The sequence below is a fragment of the Chanos chanos genome, chromosome 6 (assembly GCF_902362185.1).
Source record: "Chanos chanos chromosome 6, fChaCha1.1, whole genome shotgun sequence".
Classification (NCBI taxonomy): domain Eukaryota; kingdom Metazoa; phylum Chordata; class Actinopteri; order Gonorynchiformes; family Chanidae; genus Chanos; species Chanos chanos.
This window is the reverse complement of record NC_044500.1, coordinates 33,023,726-33,041,154: the sequence shown is the minus strand read 5'-3', so window position 1 is coordinate 33,041,154 and position 17,429 is coordinate 33,023,726. Positions and strand designations below refer to the sequence as shown.

Here is a 17,429-nt window from a genome sequence, read left to right as displayed (position 1 = left end):
TCAATCTGGCAAAAGTTAAAATGGAGAAAAGAGTTACACTCACTATGGAGAGAATCAGAATAGGTTTTACAGTGTTTCTCAGAGAATAAATACAACCACATATACCCGAAGCAAATATGTGCTCAGTAGAGCCAAACTGTCTGGGTCAAGAACAGAAAATGACTATGAATTTTATAAAGCTATATACTGGTCTGCTCCATAATTATTTTGAGCTCTAGGCTATAGAGTAGGCAAACACTGTATTGACAGCAGAGCAAGTTCAGTACAGAATTTTTGAAGAGACTGCTATGTCAAGTATTCAGTTTTCACAAGGGGGAGGAGGGAACGAAAATAGAGATTTAGTGACAGGGGACAGAGGAAGGGAGCCATAGCGTTTGGTAGAGGAGGGAGAGCTGTATGGCAAGCAAAGATGTGGTATAAGAAATGATTAAAGTCACTTTTTTTGCAGTGCAAACTTTTTCCTAAACCCTGTGTTCAGTGTGTGTGTGTTTGTGTGTGCGCATGTGTCTGGGTCTGTGTTGGGGGCTGATTAGGAGAAGTGATGGTATATACAGTCATTTCTTCCAGAGTGATTTGTTCTGAACCCTACGTGTACTCATCCCTCCATCCTTCAGAATATGCTCTGTCTGCGGTTCTTGCCTCGACCTGGATTTGGGAGAAAAAAAAAAAAAAACGTTGTTACAGTGGTTTGGATGCGTGAGCTGCATACAGAACAGTGCATGTGTGGTGATTAATCTTAGACTGGAGAAAACTGTTGGTAGGAAACAGCAGCAATAATAACCTGCTGGCTGGAATACGGAACTTTTGTGCCCAGGATCCTTCTGCAGCTGGACCTCTTTAAGAGAAAACACAGAGGATGCTGGAGAAAGGGAGAGAGAGAGAGACAGACAGACAGAGAGAGAGAGACCAGATAGCTGAAAGATACATTTTTAGAGCTTATGGCATACTATCATAGTCTAACATGAAATTCTGTTTAGTCAATGAGCATTGGCATTGTTTGGATAAGCACTCACTGTCTGGTAGAGTGTGGATGTTCTCTCCAAGACTCAGGAAGTAAGAGTGTCTCAGAGAATCCTCTGCTGAGATCCTGCTCCTGGTGTCATACTGTAGACACACAACAAGCACTGACAATCAGAGGGGCAGAGAAAGACAGAGTGAGAGAGAATGTGTGTGTGTGTGTGTGTTTGCATCTGTGTCTGCGTGCATGCATTTGGATGAAATACGTTAGATCTTTGTCTTTTGCCTCATTACTGTCTGAATTTTCAGTAATTTAACTTGTTGATTCTTCAGCTATAAAATGGTTTTAAAAATGAAGTGATCCATCACACAGCTGCCAGGTTCTTGGGGTATAAAATTGTTTTGTGTGGAGCTGGCAGGGTATCAAATGAGTGCTGTATTAGAGTCGGTGTCTCAGCGTCAGTCAGCATTGCTTGATGAGAAACAGGTGTGAGGCTCTGACTCATTAAGGGCGCTGTCACCATTAACGAATCGGGTGCTCTGCAGTGCGCCAGAGTCTTTCATCATACTGACAGGTCACCTCTCGCTCATGCTGTGTTCAGGCGCATGCGCCCACACGCACGCACACACACACAGACACACACAGCAGCACCCACACTGTTTTCCTATTAACAATGCGGTATTTCACGTTAATGTCTTAAATTAAGACTTTTAAGAAAAAAAAAAAACAACAACAAAAAACCCCCCCGAAAAACAAAGAAAAACAAATACACCCAAGCTCCTGCCTTTTCATTTGAATTTAAAGCAGACTGTTTGAAGATAAAGTTTTCCAAACATTTCTCCTTTCTCCATTCATCTCCTGGAGGCAGAGTCGGAGTGTCAGTGCGATCTTGTTTACCTGTGTTTTGATAACACAATGATGCTCTTTGTTTGACAGTCCTTCCGCTATAAGACTAATTGGAACTCATGGCTGAGGCATCCGGTGAGGCTCCGGCAGACGAGGGAGCCGACACCTTAATTAGCCTTGTTTCTGAAGCACAGCTAGCCTCAGCTGAGCTCTGCTCTCAGACCCTTAACAAGACCATCTTTACCAAGGCCCTCTGTAAACCTAAATAGTGACAGATCCACTGCAAAGTTCCACACTGACCTCTTCACATGTTCCATGTGTTCTTATAAAGTCCCCTGATGGATGAGGGTGCACCCCTCCCCTGCCCTGACTCACACAGCCATAGTGTGTCAGTTCAATGGGAAGCTATGGGGCTGTGCTTTAATGTCAGACTCTGGCACAAACCAGGGGTTTCCTCATTATCTCTAAAATATACTATTTTTCCATGGTGCAGTCCATCTACAGTCTATTAAACGCTTAAATGTGGGTATAATGAACATGTTATGTTTATTTCCTGCTGTGCACATCTTTGGTCCTCACCAGAAGAAGGGCTGAAAGGAGGTCTATCCCCTCTGTGTCCAGTCTAGTATCAGCAGTAGCAAAGACAGAAAGTGATTATTAGAGTTAGTGAACTCCTGTTGACTTATATCAGAAAAAATAAACAATTACATGATTGTGTTACCGTGTATATGTAAAACCCATAACTCATCAACTGAGCATGTCAAATGTACTGAGGAGCAAGGCATGCAGGGTGCACATACGAATTCACTTTCTGGATATGTGGTTTCTCCTTTCAGAAAATGTAGCCCAATAAGTTTAAAAGTCACTGATTTGGACATGAATTTGATACCTGGGCACATGGTTAATGAGTTGCTGAGCCTTGTACTGGGGAAACAGGTAGGTCTTGAACTCTTCATTGGCCGAGATACCTGGCCAAACATCCTCAGTGGGTGTGCCTAATAAAGAGGAATAAGAAAAACAGAACTAGGACATCTTGCTATCATGGAGATTAAATTTGCTATCACATAGATTAACTAACATAGATTAGATTTTACTTGGTGACATTGCAGGAAGCACAGAGTGGAGCTCAATACTGTATGATAAACATAGTTCTTAAGAACATTGCCGACTTAAGTGGATTACCTTTTGTAAGTTCAAAAATTTGCATAAAGCACTAAATGGGTTGAATGCCCAGTCATGGCACGGATGCATGTTTAACCCAGTAAGTAGCCAGGGAGGAAGAACGATCATACTCTCAAAATGGAAAAATGAGCTATTCCCCATGCATACAGCTAGGATTTTAAATATAGACAAAAATACTCATACATATTTTGAGAATATCTGTCTGGACAGGTCATTCACAATGGCCCATAAGGAATGCAGAACTATTTCTGATGGACCACCTTGAGGGTTATTTTAGTCTTTTTGTGGCTAAACTGATAACTGAAGATAAAGCAGAGCAAAGAGGTCATAAAGATGTCTGCTTTGACAAGAGCATCCCCAATGGCAGTCTCTTAAGAGAAGGATGCTATCCAGGACGTTAAAGAGATAAAACAGGGAAGCTGTTAAAACAAAAATGACAATACCTCAGGGTTTCTTTGACTATATTGTTTTTTTTTTTTGCCCCAAAAAAGAAAACCTTACGACTGTTGACAATGGACAAGTCATCAAACCAGTTATGTCAAGTCTGTAAGCCCATAAGGGTCACTTATTTAGATTTTTATTTGTCCATACACACCAACAAAATAAACAGACAAACTGTACCCATGAGCCGAAAGATCAGGTGGAGTTCTTCCTTCACTGTAGATCCAGGAAACATGGGTCGCCCCGTAGCCATTTCAAACAGGATACATCCTACACCCCTGAACACATGCCAATAAAACAACATTGCAATATTTTCCTGTTATATTCTTTATTTCATACGTTCACACTTTGTGACTAAAGATATTTGGATTCTGTTGTGATTTCTTTTATCATGCGTGGTTTCCATCTGCATGCATGAGGAATTACTAGAAATGAAGCAGTGAAGTGTTGGATCTTGCATTTTAGCATTTACCTGGGAGGATGCCAAAAAGACATTTACTGCAAAATGCCCACAGTAAGTGCATATTCATTTTAAGAATTACATATCGGCACACCTGGCTTCAAACTTGCAAAGTACTTTTTAAAATGTTCAGAGAACAACAACAACAACAACAACAAAAAAAAAAGCATCTCAGAGAGGAAAATAAGTGGTTTGCTTAATGCCTGGTTTTGACGGTGTGTTGCTGAGCAGGGTAGGTACCAGGGAGAATGAAGACCTCACCACATGTCGATGGGAGTGGAGTATTCCGTAGAACCCAGCAGAACATCAGGGGGGCGATACCACAGCGTGACCACCTCGTTGGAGTAGGTTTTTGTCGGGACAGATTTGGCCCTTGCTAAACCTAGCAAGCCGGGGAAAGACAAGGCACATATTTCATTTAAGAAAATGTGCTGCCTGGTAACTGAGTGACTTACCCTAGAAGTAGATCTAAAAACAACTTCAGGTCAGGCCAACTTTATCAGAAGAACTCTTTCCCACACTATTTGACCAGACATATTTGGTGCGTATTTGTTAAATTTGCATTTAAATTCTATAAGCATCAGCAGTTACCAGTGCAGCAATGCTGTCTAGATCCACAGTGCTCAAAAAGACAAGCATGTTTCTTGTAAAGATTTCTTTATTCATCTTAAAAGTCAAAGAATGATCTTCGGAATAAATCAAAGTGGATCATCAGCTCCATTATGGCTGATATGAGTCATAGAACAAGCCTCACCAAAGTCAGCTAGTTTAAGTTCCCCTTTGTCATTGATAAGTAGGTTCTGGGGCTTTAGGTCTCTGTGTAATATCTTTCTCTTGTGGCAGTAGGACAGGCCACGGAGCAGCTGAAACATAAATATCTAGAGGGAGAGAGGGGGGAGAAAATAAGAACAAGTAAAAGAGAGATAGGGATTTGAATACTACATTGTTACTTGATTATAGAAGAATTGATGGGGTGTTCTGGTAACTGTACTTAATGCTGTGTATTATAAGGTTGACAAATAAACAGAAGACACTTACTTTAACATTGTGCATGCTCATGAGGTTTCCACAGTTGTCTAAGTATTGTTTCAAGTCACTGTCCTGTCAGGAGAAACGTCATCATGCTGAACACGATATACTAATAATACACAGTGAAAACAGGGGCTTTGTTGTGTAACTGCACTATGCATTAAGTAAATGGTTTGCTTTGTTAATAAAAGTACTAGCTGTCCTTTTATAACTTTGAGGAAAGACTACGAGAAAACTTACCAGATACTCGAAGACCAGCGTTAGAGACCGGTCTGTATGAATGATGTCATGCAGAGTCACGATGTTAGCATGTTTCAGGTTCTTCAGCAGTGACACTGTATGTACACACAGAGAAAACGTCAGTTATAACGCTACTACCTAAGAAATGATTCATTAGACCTGTTCACTGTGCAGTTGTCTAATCCATCACTAGATCGTGTCAAAACTGTGAATTTGGAGTTACAAGACATGTAGTATGAGTCATCCACAAAAGCTAGACCCGTGTGGATATTTTCGTTGGCGCACACTGGGTGGCAGCGTTGTCTCGTGTTGGGAAAGCTTTATTAAGCAAGCAGGTCACGTACGCATGGTCTCATTTAGAGGCAGTGATTTGGGCTCAGGGGAGAAGGCGCCTGAAGCTCTCTAGTCTAGGATTTGCTCCTTGCCACAATCTGTACTTTAACAACTGTGAGCTCAAAATCACAAGTAATTCTGCAGTGGTCTGTCTCTGCCGTTATTCTGAAGGCTGGCCACTACCTTCCCGGATGGCCGTGCAAGGAGCGCCTTCTTCATGCTCCAGTCGGATCTCTTTCAGGGCTACCAGGTTCTCGGTGAGCTTACTGCGACCCTTGAATACTGTGGCGTATGTCCCCTAAATAAGAAAAACAGAGGTAGATTTTAGACTTAAGAAAAGAAAAAGAAAAAAAAAAACCTCAGGCAATCTGTTCTCAAGCAGAGGTTTTCTACGGGACATGTAAGGTACATGTATTTCTACACATAAAGCCTATGTCTTCATGCATACCTCTACAATTAAGGCATCTACACCTATATATACACAATATATATTTATCATACCCCATAAAATATAACTCTAACTTTCTTTTTCTGGTGCAAGTCTATCTGAAATAACCACATATGTGAAAATGAGAGAAATATCGAATCTACCATAAAATTAAGTGTTTGCATTACTCTATGTTTTATAGGAGAAAAAAAGGGAGATGGGCGAGGAAGGAAGTAGAGAAACGTAGGACTGAGAAAAAGTTGCAAAATTACTCTAATCAGCTGTCAATGTAGTGCAGCCAATTTGAGTATTCAGCCTGTGATCTTCAGTGAGCAGCATACTGCAATACCTCCTTATGTAAAATGCAAAACTACTCACACAGGGTTTCTTAAAAAATAAATCTGCCCATCTTTAATGGCCTTGCTCAGTTTTCCAATTCACTTTGCTTTTTTGATAGATCTTCTGAGCAAGTCTGACTTTAAAATATAGTCAATGTCCAATATTTTCTCTTAGGGATTTTGTTATTATTCACAGCATTCTGACAGTGACTAATCCTTAAGCAGCATGTAGAACAGCATTTTTCATGATTTACAAACTATGTGCTTTCTTGCAGCTAATGGAAAATTGACAGCTTTTCAGTGGTATAGCTTTGAGCCGATCTTAAACTGATGACTTTTTGCCTTCACCACATGAAAACGATTTTTGAAAACCTTGTTTAAGTGAGCCTTGCAAAAGCTTCACAGAACAGATGGCATATTTACTGTAAACTACATGCTGGTGAGTCTGTATGGAACCTTGCCTGAAAGACTGGATTTGATCCTTGATTCTTATCATTGCTGTGTGTATAAACTAGTCTGTTTGTTTTTGCTTGGCATGACCTGTAGATTGAAACGGATCACCTCACATATTTTTATTTACCAGAAGAGAAGGGAGCATGTGAGGTCTTACCTCTCCTAATTTGCCCAATTTCACATAAGTCTCCAGCTTCCCAAACCCAATATCAGACTAAAAAACAAAAGAGGAAGAAACACAAAATTCACTTGGTTAATGAGAAAGTATGACCACCCTTAAGTTAATACATTTTCTGCTAAGTATCGGCCACATGGTCTTTCAGCCGAAACATTTTTAAATACATCCTTTCTTTAGCAGTACCTCATCTGTATGTGAAAGAGGTGTTTGAAGTTTCTCACCATTGCCCACATTCTAAGAGCTGATTAACTCACACTCACACTGCGGAATTACCAGTCTCTGGTCTACTGCCAGACCAGAGATTTAAAGCAGCTAGCAGGGATTTTGGCTGGAAATGAGTCGAGTATGTTGTAGTGTGAGGTGCTTGGACTGACCAGTGAGGCTCTTCTGGACATGCGGCTCAGGGGTTTGCAGGGCTCAGGGCTTTCCATCTGCAGTTTCTTCAGAAACTCTGGAGGCAAGCGGATGTCCATGGGGAGAGACATCCGCTTACTTACATCCTGCTCCAGACACACACACATACATACACACACACACACACAAACCAACACAATGAAAGACCATCTTAGAGATGTTCAATCTTCAGGAACAGTACCAACAGCGCCCATTGCTGATGGACTCTAAGACGAAGACCACATCTGAGGATTCAGAATGTCAATGCGAATCAGTGGCTCCTGTCATCTGTACACCTGGACATTTTCAGATCAAAGACAAAGCCTTTTGAAAAGAGAAGTCACGGTGATTCATTCATAGCTTATGGTTCACCGGGTTCTATATGCCTTGAAATGAAAAATCGGTCACATTGTACTTAACTTGATCATGGATTCTATCGTGGTCTGAATAAGCTGCAGGGCTTGCAGAGAGCTATGGTGTTCAATCATCATAAACTAAATATACAATTTCATCTGTGGGTTTAGGATAAGTTCTAAAATAGTGTAACTGGAGGGAAGTACTTGTGTGTGGTCTTAAAGCTGCTGGACTATAATTTCTATTTCTGGGTTTCTTAAGAAGGTTTTTTTTTTTCTCTTTTTTTTTTTTTTGTGTGTGCGCCAGAGCAATAAAACTGTCAAGCGAAAAAAAAAAAAAGAAAAAAAAAAGAAAAGGAAAGTTAAAAAAAAAACATCCATACTGACGCTTGAAATGTAAGTGCCTCTCTCCAGCCTACCCTGTGGGAATGAGATGAGGGTGCACAGCGCAGATAAAGGTTTGAGAGAGCAGAAAAGAACCCCAAAGGATTTGAAAATGGAGAGGGCATTCACTCCAATTTCCCCCCCTTGAGATACATGACTGTTGAATACAAGAAGTGACAGGAGGCCAAGACAACTCTGAATGTGAAGTCTCGGTGTCACTGAGCTTAACTCAGAAATTACCTATCGCGTCCATTCATCCGAAAGCTTCATATTTCTTTTCTATACATGCAACTGACTCCAATAGACCAAGTGACTTGAGAGGGCCAGAAGAGGAGGCTTGTTTTTGTCTATCACACTCAGAGACAATTGACTAAGTGGTAACACTGAGATGAAGGAGGAGGCTGAAAATGATGACGCTATCTGATACCGATGTCTGCGGCTTTGGTTACTTGCACTTATGTCCCCTGAGCTTGTTTTTTTTAACTCCTGAACAAGGTCAGCCAAAAATACTGATAATGGGGCTGTCATTCATGTTTCGGTCATTTAATAGATTTTCACGCCTTGATAAGTACAAACAAATAATATTTTGGTTTTTGTATATGTCTAGTTAGTTTACCAGAACATAATTTTAACTAAAGTATTTTGATTCCTTTGATCAGTGTCTGTTCTGGGTCCAGAAGAAGTGCTAGTCCTGTGTGGAAACAGTGACCTGCGTGAGGACCCCTTATTACTTTCTCACTCTCACACACACACACATGCATAAAAATCCCTGTTTAGCCTGTGGAGTGCTGAACTCACATTCAGGAGCACAGATGTACGTGTTCAGTAACGTGTGTCGTTTTGTCTGTGTATTCAATCTGCGGGTGCAGTGATACTGACCTCCATGGAAAAGCGACGGTGTTGGTGTTTACTCCGGTAGTGAAGCTGGGTGGGAGACTGGGATCTGTTGTCTGAGGCCAGTGGACTGGGTTCTGGGTGCAGTCTGGGCAAACCCAAACTGTTAGGAACGAGATCTGTGGAGGGAAAAAAAGCAGACCTTCACCTGTTGGTATGAGTAGAGCATAATCTAATTCTCACCTTGCTTTCAGTGGAAGTGCACGAAGCTCTAGGCCACACAGAGCCAGCTCAGACTGCAGAAAAGGCAGCTGTAGTAAGTAACGTGTTGATTGCTAGTTACTCAGGATCACATATGTTGTATAGTCAAGAGCTAGCACTATGTCATTCACAGCTTTCCTTTGTACTAATTTATGATAGGCACCTAATGGTATTTAAAGATCCTGAACTATTCACAGCTGCGAGCTTGCATCCATATGAGATGGTCACCTTTCAACCTTGCACTGATTGGCCCTATGACACAATAACTATGAGGTCAGCTCCACCATATGTTGATGATGGGAATCATGATTAATCAAGTGAGACACAATTATGAAGCTGATGGCAATTACAGCAGTGGTTTAATGCATTTCTGATGTGGCTATCTAAATGCATGTCAATCTACCACCCCAATTAATATATTCTGTGTCAACAGACTGTCAGCACAAATCCAATTATAGACCTATAAACCACACCTGATGCGAACTGATGGTGACGCTCGACCCCCGCTCCCAGTCTCAGACGCCAGCAGGTCGGCATTATCAGCGGAGCCACATGAGCCGTGTCTGGACCGCTTCGGAGGTGAGAGCGAAATCAAAATGGCTTTTCTGCTCCATCAGTTCAATTTGGACGAGGGGGCTTGAAGGGCCTCAAGAGGCATTGTGACTGAGGCCTGGTCCATTTCACAGCACGGGAGTGGCATAATTGAGATCCACCTCATTATTGGGTGAGGCCGTGGTGAATGAGAATCTGCTGCCAAGCACATCTATTCTCATTTTACCGATTATCTTTTCGAGCTGAAAGTGGAAATCTCTATCTCAGCATTTGGACTGAAACACGGCAAATGGTATTACTGCTGACGACTGCCATCAACAATGCCAGCTAATCTGAGATTTTATCAAACCATGTGTGAAGATCACTGCAGATGTGAAGAATGTTGTTTTTATTTTTCAACTGAATACTCACTTGATCTTGATCTATTATAGTTCTGATTTGTTGCTCATCACCGAATGTGAAATTTAGATTAAACGTGGAGTGCCGCAGTTTCAGGGCTTTAAATCAGTGGAGGGCTAAATATGAACCTAATCTTTTGTGGCACTTGGTGCAATGCAGGCTGTATGCAGGAACCAGCGTGGTTCCCTCTTTGGAACGCTTGGTGTTCTGGGTTTTCTGAGCTTTGACCCAGAGTGTGCTGAGGAGACAGGGTCAAAAATTGGATCCCGACTGGTCCAGCAGCTTGTGTTTGGATTATGTATCAAAGCACATTTCATCTGATCTGAGCTGGCGTATCCTGACCTTTACTGCACAGTGTCACTTTTCCTCTGTGTTCCAGCTTACGGCCAGCTGATGAAAGGTAAAGATGACTGTCTGCAATGGATCAGATGAGATCAAATCCCCATCACAGTCATTGCGCATACGCACACACACACATGTACACATGTACACAGACACACACACACACACAGACTCACGCACACACACCAGGCTCAAACTCCTCGTTCATGCATTCTGAATACTGAGGGAGCAAATGCGTGGCTTTGATGTCCAAAAAGTTAAGAGATAGAGGAGAAAGGCCATACTGTGATATGAACCATAAAGTTTGGGAATAAATGGTCTTTGGGTCATAGGAGCTGAGAATCATGTTTAAAGTTGACTTGGACTAAGTTTCCCCTTAAGCTCAAAGTGTACATGGAGAAAAGGTCATCAATAAGCCCCAAGCTAATTATTGCAAAAACACTGAGGCTCTGGTTAAAGAGGGCATATTGAGTCCATGTCATGTCAAACACAGTTCTGTGGTTATCCTCAATGAAACATAACTAAATTCTCATTTAGTTTACAGAGCATACTGGGACAGAATTTTGATCAAGCATGTATAATCAAGTATGATCCCTTGGAGAGCAAGATTCATCAAACTTTCTTTACCTCCTATCTCTAAGCTATTTGACGGGCTAAATTCCCTTAGTTGCATGTAAAACACGTTTGATCGGAAAAAGAACAGGAGAATAAGAATGTATAGGAGACAGTAACACTCCATTCCTAGTACCAATCCTGTCCTTTGTGCATTGAGACTTAAGACTGGTTTGTCCACTTGATGTCTGAAGTGAAATCGTCGTGGTTACAGCCTTATAGTAGAGTGCAATGCCGTTCTTTCAGGGAAAGCCATTCAAAAAGTAGAAGAACAGTAATGTCACGATTGTGTCCAAATTAATTTATACGCATAAAACATTGCATAAGGTTTCAGTTCACAGACACTAGAGAGTTCCTTGCAAAGAAGAAAGGAAAACCATCTTACTCTACCCTTGCTCTTGCTTTCACTTGTTTTTTTTTTCATGTTTCATCCTTTTCTTTTTTTTTTTTTTTTTTTAGAAACAGCAGCACAAAGGATCACTAATGCTCCTTTATGTGAACGACAGCCTTGAAAGCACTACGAAGCCTCGCTCACTGATCAAAAGGCTTTCCTCGCCCCCTCTCTCCATAGTTAATAAGACTAATACCCTAGCCAGAGCAATTCTCTATTTGGTAATATTGAGAATAGCCATTATATGAGCAAAGAGCAAGGATGAATCACCCAATTCTCTCAAGTGATATTTGATGTTTCAGGTAACAAGTGCAACATACCATAGGCATATTCAAAAACCATTTCATTTAGAGACAGTCAAAAGTGAGAATTTTTTTTTTTTCTGTTAGATGTTTTGCATAGAAAACTGTACTATCATATTGTTTCAGTGCTCTCTCCAGCCAGTAAAAACAACAGTGATAGAGAAAAAATACACATATCCGGTCTCTATTTTCAGATGTAGACAAAAAGCTTAAATAAAATGCATGTATGTCATGGATTGTGGTTGACAGCCACAGTTACATTTAGCTCAAGTTTTCAAATGTAGCACTTTAGGCTAAAAAGTTCATACTTGCTTTCCCCCTCTACTTTTTTGTTAAACATTTAGTGTGTTCTGTGATCAGAGTTGGCAGAGATCTGTTTATTGTACAGCTGCATGATTCTCAACTCGTTCTCGATGTAAAAATGCATGCTGCCATTTAATTGCTTGTTGCTATGGTGATCCTGGCTGTTAACAAAGGCAATGTTAAGATAGGAGTAACAAGAGTGAGCTATTCTGTCTCTCAGGTAGCCAGCTGAATCATTAATATTTATTTCACATCCTCTCTTTCATTATATCAGTAATTCAATTCCCCTTTACTCCCTCTTCTCTTCTTTCTCTTGCGCTCGTTTCTCTCTCACCCTCACGCACACACACACACGCGCGCACACACACACACCTTACATAGCACTTCAATAACAAGAGTTTCAAAGAGAGAAACACAAACAGTCAAATGTTATTCTCAGTCAAACTCTCTTACTGGGAAAAACACAAAGCAACCCATACATCCAAATGAAGAGGTGGTGGAGGGGAGAGGGGGTTGCTCGGGGGGGGTGGGGTGGGTGTCTGCTTGGGGGGTGGAGGGGGCTGGGAGAGGAGAGGGGTGCTCAGTACACTGTCTCATTAATATTCTGAGGTAGGCAAGAGAGAGCTGTAACCCTCCTCTTTTTCATGCATGGCACAAAGGCATGGCAGCCGAGAGAGAGAGGCAGAGGGAGCCTGGGGAGGGGGCGGTGGTGGGCCGCGGTGCCTTCATTTGCAGATATGAAAAGCTGAGGCCCTATCCGGGCTCATAATTTAAATATCACAGCAGCAGCGAGCACTTTGATCTCTCTGTTGGTAATTGGGGTCATTGCAGGCGAGTCATTTCCCTTTCTCTGGCAGTGATTGTCTTCTGAATATCCAGCAGCAAACTGTCACTGTCCTCGACTCATGTACACACACACACACACACACACATACACAAACACACCAACATGCATATATGCCCATTTTATTCTTTTACCAATCAAACAGCATACAATCTCTAGCTGTGAGCACAAAAATACCTTGAATCAGTGAGCAGACAGCCTGCTTGGAAAAGGACAAAATATGCCTTACAAAGTCAATTTCCCGTCTTTGTAAGCCTTAGCCCAGAGAGGGCGAAGCAAACGCAGGACTAATGAAGATGGAGAATCAGAAAAGAGTGTTTGTGTGAGTCCTCAGTGGTTTGTGCATATATAGTATTTGTCAGGTTGAATAGCTTGGGTCCAACCTCTGGGAGAGTAATTACTTGTGGACAGCGTTCACCATGTGGAAATAAAAGAGCTAGAAAACGCAAACATGAACAAATAATTCCAACTGTGGCAACGCTGTGGTTGGCCCCATGCCAACCTTAGAGCAGTGGTACAGCCTTAGAGAATATGGGAAGAAGATATGACAGAAAAAGATGAAAGAGTAAAAAGCAAACAAAGAAACAAGAAGACACAAACATTTATTCCTGAGAGATGGGAGAGAGGAATGCTGGTTTTAGAGGGGAGAGAAAGGACAAAACTGAGAATGAAAAAAAGTCTGGTCAACGGCTCTTTGAAAGCGTCCACAATGCACCAAGGCAAACATTGTGTGGACTGAGCTTGCTTGGCTCCAGCAGCAGTGTTAAATCTCTTACTGAGTGCCCCATTTGCTGCTAACCAGAGAGATCAGGACAGCTTTAAGCTAGAGCCACTTACACTCCTTTTCCTGTGCCAGCATGGGGGAAGAGGGGCAAGAGCCTGTCACTGAGGACAAACAATATAAATACAGTATTTAATGTGTTGCACTGTACATTGACTCATCTCTATGATTGTCTGCATCCAAATATACTGCATCCTTTAGACCGCTTCTCAACACGTCACACATTCACTGAGTAGAGTGCATAGATGGGTTCCTGTACTAAATGATATCATTAAACAGCACCTCAGCCCACTCAACAATCACCAGAGTAATGCCATCAATGACTGTGCTAAATTGTGATGCTTTGTGGGTGGTATGTTCTTACAAAAGAGACAAAAATCTCTTTTAAGCCAAATGGCCACTGTATATTAGGATATTAGCCTGCAGAACAATACCAAATATTTTTTGGGGTGGAGAACACACAGAAACAGTGTAAACACTGAGAGTTTCTCCTGGCATAAAACAAGGTGCTAATTAGTGTTTATGTTACAAGTGAAATTAGCACCACCAACGAATTAGCTTGGATTGATTGTACTGTCCCATTGGGACTGGTCTGTCAGATACTGAACAGTGTGTCTTCAGGCTTTTGCCCTCTGGACCATAACTGATTACTTAAGTAGTTAAACAATCAACCCTTCCCCAGGATTCTATTAGCGTTGGAGCCTGAGAGACCAAACAACTAAATATAGCCCCGAGTACTGTATGGGCATTAGAGAAGTTTCTTTTTGATGTGTGTTAAAGACCTCCCTTTGATCTAGCCTCAACTGATTTACCGCTTACGATGGTCTTTTTTTCTGATGTTCAATTCTTTTCGTGGGGAATCTTTGCTTATCTTTGCAGGCTGCATGACTCCAGATGGCTTTGGTTTGGAATTATAACACATTTTATTCAATCTTGGCCACCAGGCTTGGACAGCACCACAGAACAACTGGTAATTACAGTAATGAGTAAAAGAAGATAATTGCTACACTCATCTATGTCAAGTACAGACAACACAGGGTGCATGGGGATGCCGGATCCACAAAGTGAGCTAGTCACTGAGAGTGAGTTTTCTCATCTAGACTGTTTTTCTGCCAAAGCTACCATAAAGAAGTGATGGAATTATTCCAGTGGAAAAAAGAAGCTGCACTGATAACAGTCCTTATCATGATTTACATGCTTTCTGGTGGCCAAGAAATGCTTGTTAGTCAAGTATATTACAACATTTACATGATTAAATCATTTTGTGCAGTCCTTGGTTTTGGTTGACTGAACATTGCTCTGTTGAAACACGATTCTGCATCATATCATGAAAATAAGTAGACAAAGCATGCAGACACATGAAGGCAGACGAATATTAAATTAGATCCCTGAGAGTAACTCCGAAAAATCCCCGGTATGACAACTGTATTAAGCACACACTAATGAAGTTCTAATAATATGAGATAGTATTGTTCACAATGTACTGAATGTATCAAATATGGAGGGGCCTCAGCATCTCTCCTATTGACGCAGTCATTACAAGCTTTACCTTCTACATTTGAATCTTAAATCAATTTAGGGCTTGTGGGGAATAATAATAAAAAAACAAAACATTTTAAAAACACCAACTCATTGCCCTCCCTTCTCATCTTCCCTCCCTCCGCTGCTCCCGCCCAAACCCCCATCATCCTCCAGCTGTCTCCATCAACACTGGCTCTCCAGGGCCATGGTAGGCAAGAGCATGACATGCAAACCATCCAATCAACATTGCTTGACTACAGTTGGGAAAAAGATCGGGCTCTCTGGATGTAGAAAAAAAAAGGGAAACAGCTGCTTCAAGCAGACAGCTGAGGAACCCAAGCACTCCCTAAACAAATGTTTCGTTCACATCAAGTGCCATCGCCCAAATCCCACTCCAGTTCATGACAGTGGCTTGGGGAATGAAGACATGCATCACTCAGAGAGCATGATTTTATTCTGTACGGCTGGAGGTCCCAAGCCTGTCGCTGTCCATCCTGATGGTATGAGCAACATCTTTGGATGGTTTTTTTTTTCTTTTCTTTTCTTTTCGTAATTTTTCATCCAATGACATTTCTGAGCACGCTGGTCATGCTGGTTTCTCACACAGCACGGGGCTGAATAACGGACCATTTTGAAGAATGGCCATGTCACTAGTTTTGATGGTGTATGGTTGAGGAATAGAGCACAAGCAAGAGTTTGTCACCAGTTGAATAAGGGACCATGCTGAATAATGTCTTTAGTTGACACACTGAAATGCGTCCTTACTCCAGTCCCAAACTAGCAATGGACAACTACCAGCAGCTTGCTAACGGGCATGTGTTATAATTGAATATCCATTTAAATGCAAAAGGAGAAATGACTATAACAAAATGTCAAACCATGAAGACTAGCTAGGGCTGGTAAGAGCTAAAGATGTGAGCCATACCTGAATATATAAAATAACTAGACTATTCCCCTAGTTTCCGCTAGAGTCAAGATCTTCATTTACACAGCAAAAGAAATGTACTTGAGTAACTGACTAGTGTAAATGTAATGGTTTAGTACAACAAACATAACAACTTTTTACTTGACACTCTCTCTAGTGAAAACGTCTATTGATGCCTGTGACTCTGCTAGCAGCTCTGCATTCCATTTTATTCTGTTTGACCAGTTTCTTGGTGATGGTGGTGGATGCTGAGTGTTGCATAGTGAATGTATAATTACTGTGGATATGGTGCAGGCCTCGAGTGGGTCTCATTTCCTAAGTTTAAATGAGAGATTTGGATTAGATTTGTATCCTGGTGAGGCAGGGATTTGTTCTGTGATCATCTCGTCCAGCAGCAGCAGCAGCAGCTCTGATTCTTTGGCCTAAGGGGCTGGCAGTACTGCCAGGTCAGCAGGATTTCTCCCTGTGTTGCACTTTCCCATCTCCCTTACAGATTAGTCCTAGTGAAATGGGCCTGCTTTGGGCTTCTGTGTGATATGCTCCTCATTACAAAAAAGGGCAAGGACTTTAGACTTGAGTCTTAGAAATGTGTCCCTCAATAACCAACACCATCAACCCATGGCCTGTGATTTATTATTACAAATTAAATCCAGATTAACCCTCAACCTGCAAATAACTTAGATGAGGTTAAGAACTACAAGGTTTTGGTACATAATGACTTGGAGTGTTAGTAGCAATTACAACTGCTTGCTTAAATGGGTGGTTTATGTGCACGAGGAGATACTGGTGCCAGGATTAATATACACAGTCTGGAAGTTGCACTTTGAGCCTGTCCAGCAAAAAAAAAATGGCTCTAAAACTGTGCAGTCACAGGTCATGTTGAATCTTACCTTTTCGCAGCTTCAGAATATAAATCGACAGCTTGTGGTCTGAGAGTGACAGACGGTATTGAAAGGGGTCTTACCCTCGTTGCGGCGAATGTTGAGCTGGTTTATCTGTTCGGTGAACTCATTCTCCTCTATTGTTTCGGTCCTTGGCACAGACAGAGAGAAGCGGCGCTTAAAGTTCTTCATTTTGTTCATTTCGCCAGGCCAAAATTCCTAAGGGGAGAGGAAAGCTTAGATTTATCCAAAGGACTCCAAATGACAGAGAGAACAAAACAACAACATACAAGAGAAAAAAAAAGGAGACATCATCTCCCTGGGGGTTATGAAGGGTTTTTGTGCTTTTATTATTACAGTTTTATGCTTATAGTTCCTCTAGGGGGAGATGTCACTGACAAAGAGACAACCATATTTATAGTCCCGCAGACAAAATTTGGCAATAGCCTACTCTATAAGAATGGGT

General features: G+C 41.5%; 1 protein-coding gene across 1 annotated transcript; it reads right to left on the bottom strand.

Moving 5' to 3' along the window:
- Positions 1–610: 610 nt before the first annotated feature.
- Positions 611–17,164, bottom strand: cdk18 (cyclin dependent kinase 18). The gene is made up of 15 exons (XM_030776695.1): positions 17,047–17,164; positions 8,895–9,028; positions 7,260–7,385; positions 6,865–6,921; positions 5,673–5,787; positions 5,157–5,251; positions 4,926–4,988; positions 4,642–4,765; positions 4,149–4,269; positions 3,608–3,705; positions 2,694–2,799; positions 2,384–2,426; positions 1,014–1,104; positions 782–859; positions 611–645 (listed from the first exon to the last, which is right to left on the bottom strand). Exons 1-15 carry the CDS (start codon positions 17,162–17,164, stop codon positions 611–613), a joined length of 1,404 nt encoding a protein of 467 aa, XP_030632555.1.
- Positions 17,165–17,429: the final 265 nt, after the last annotated feature.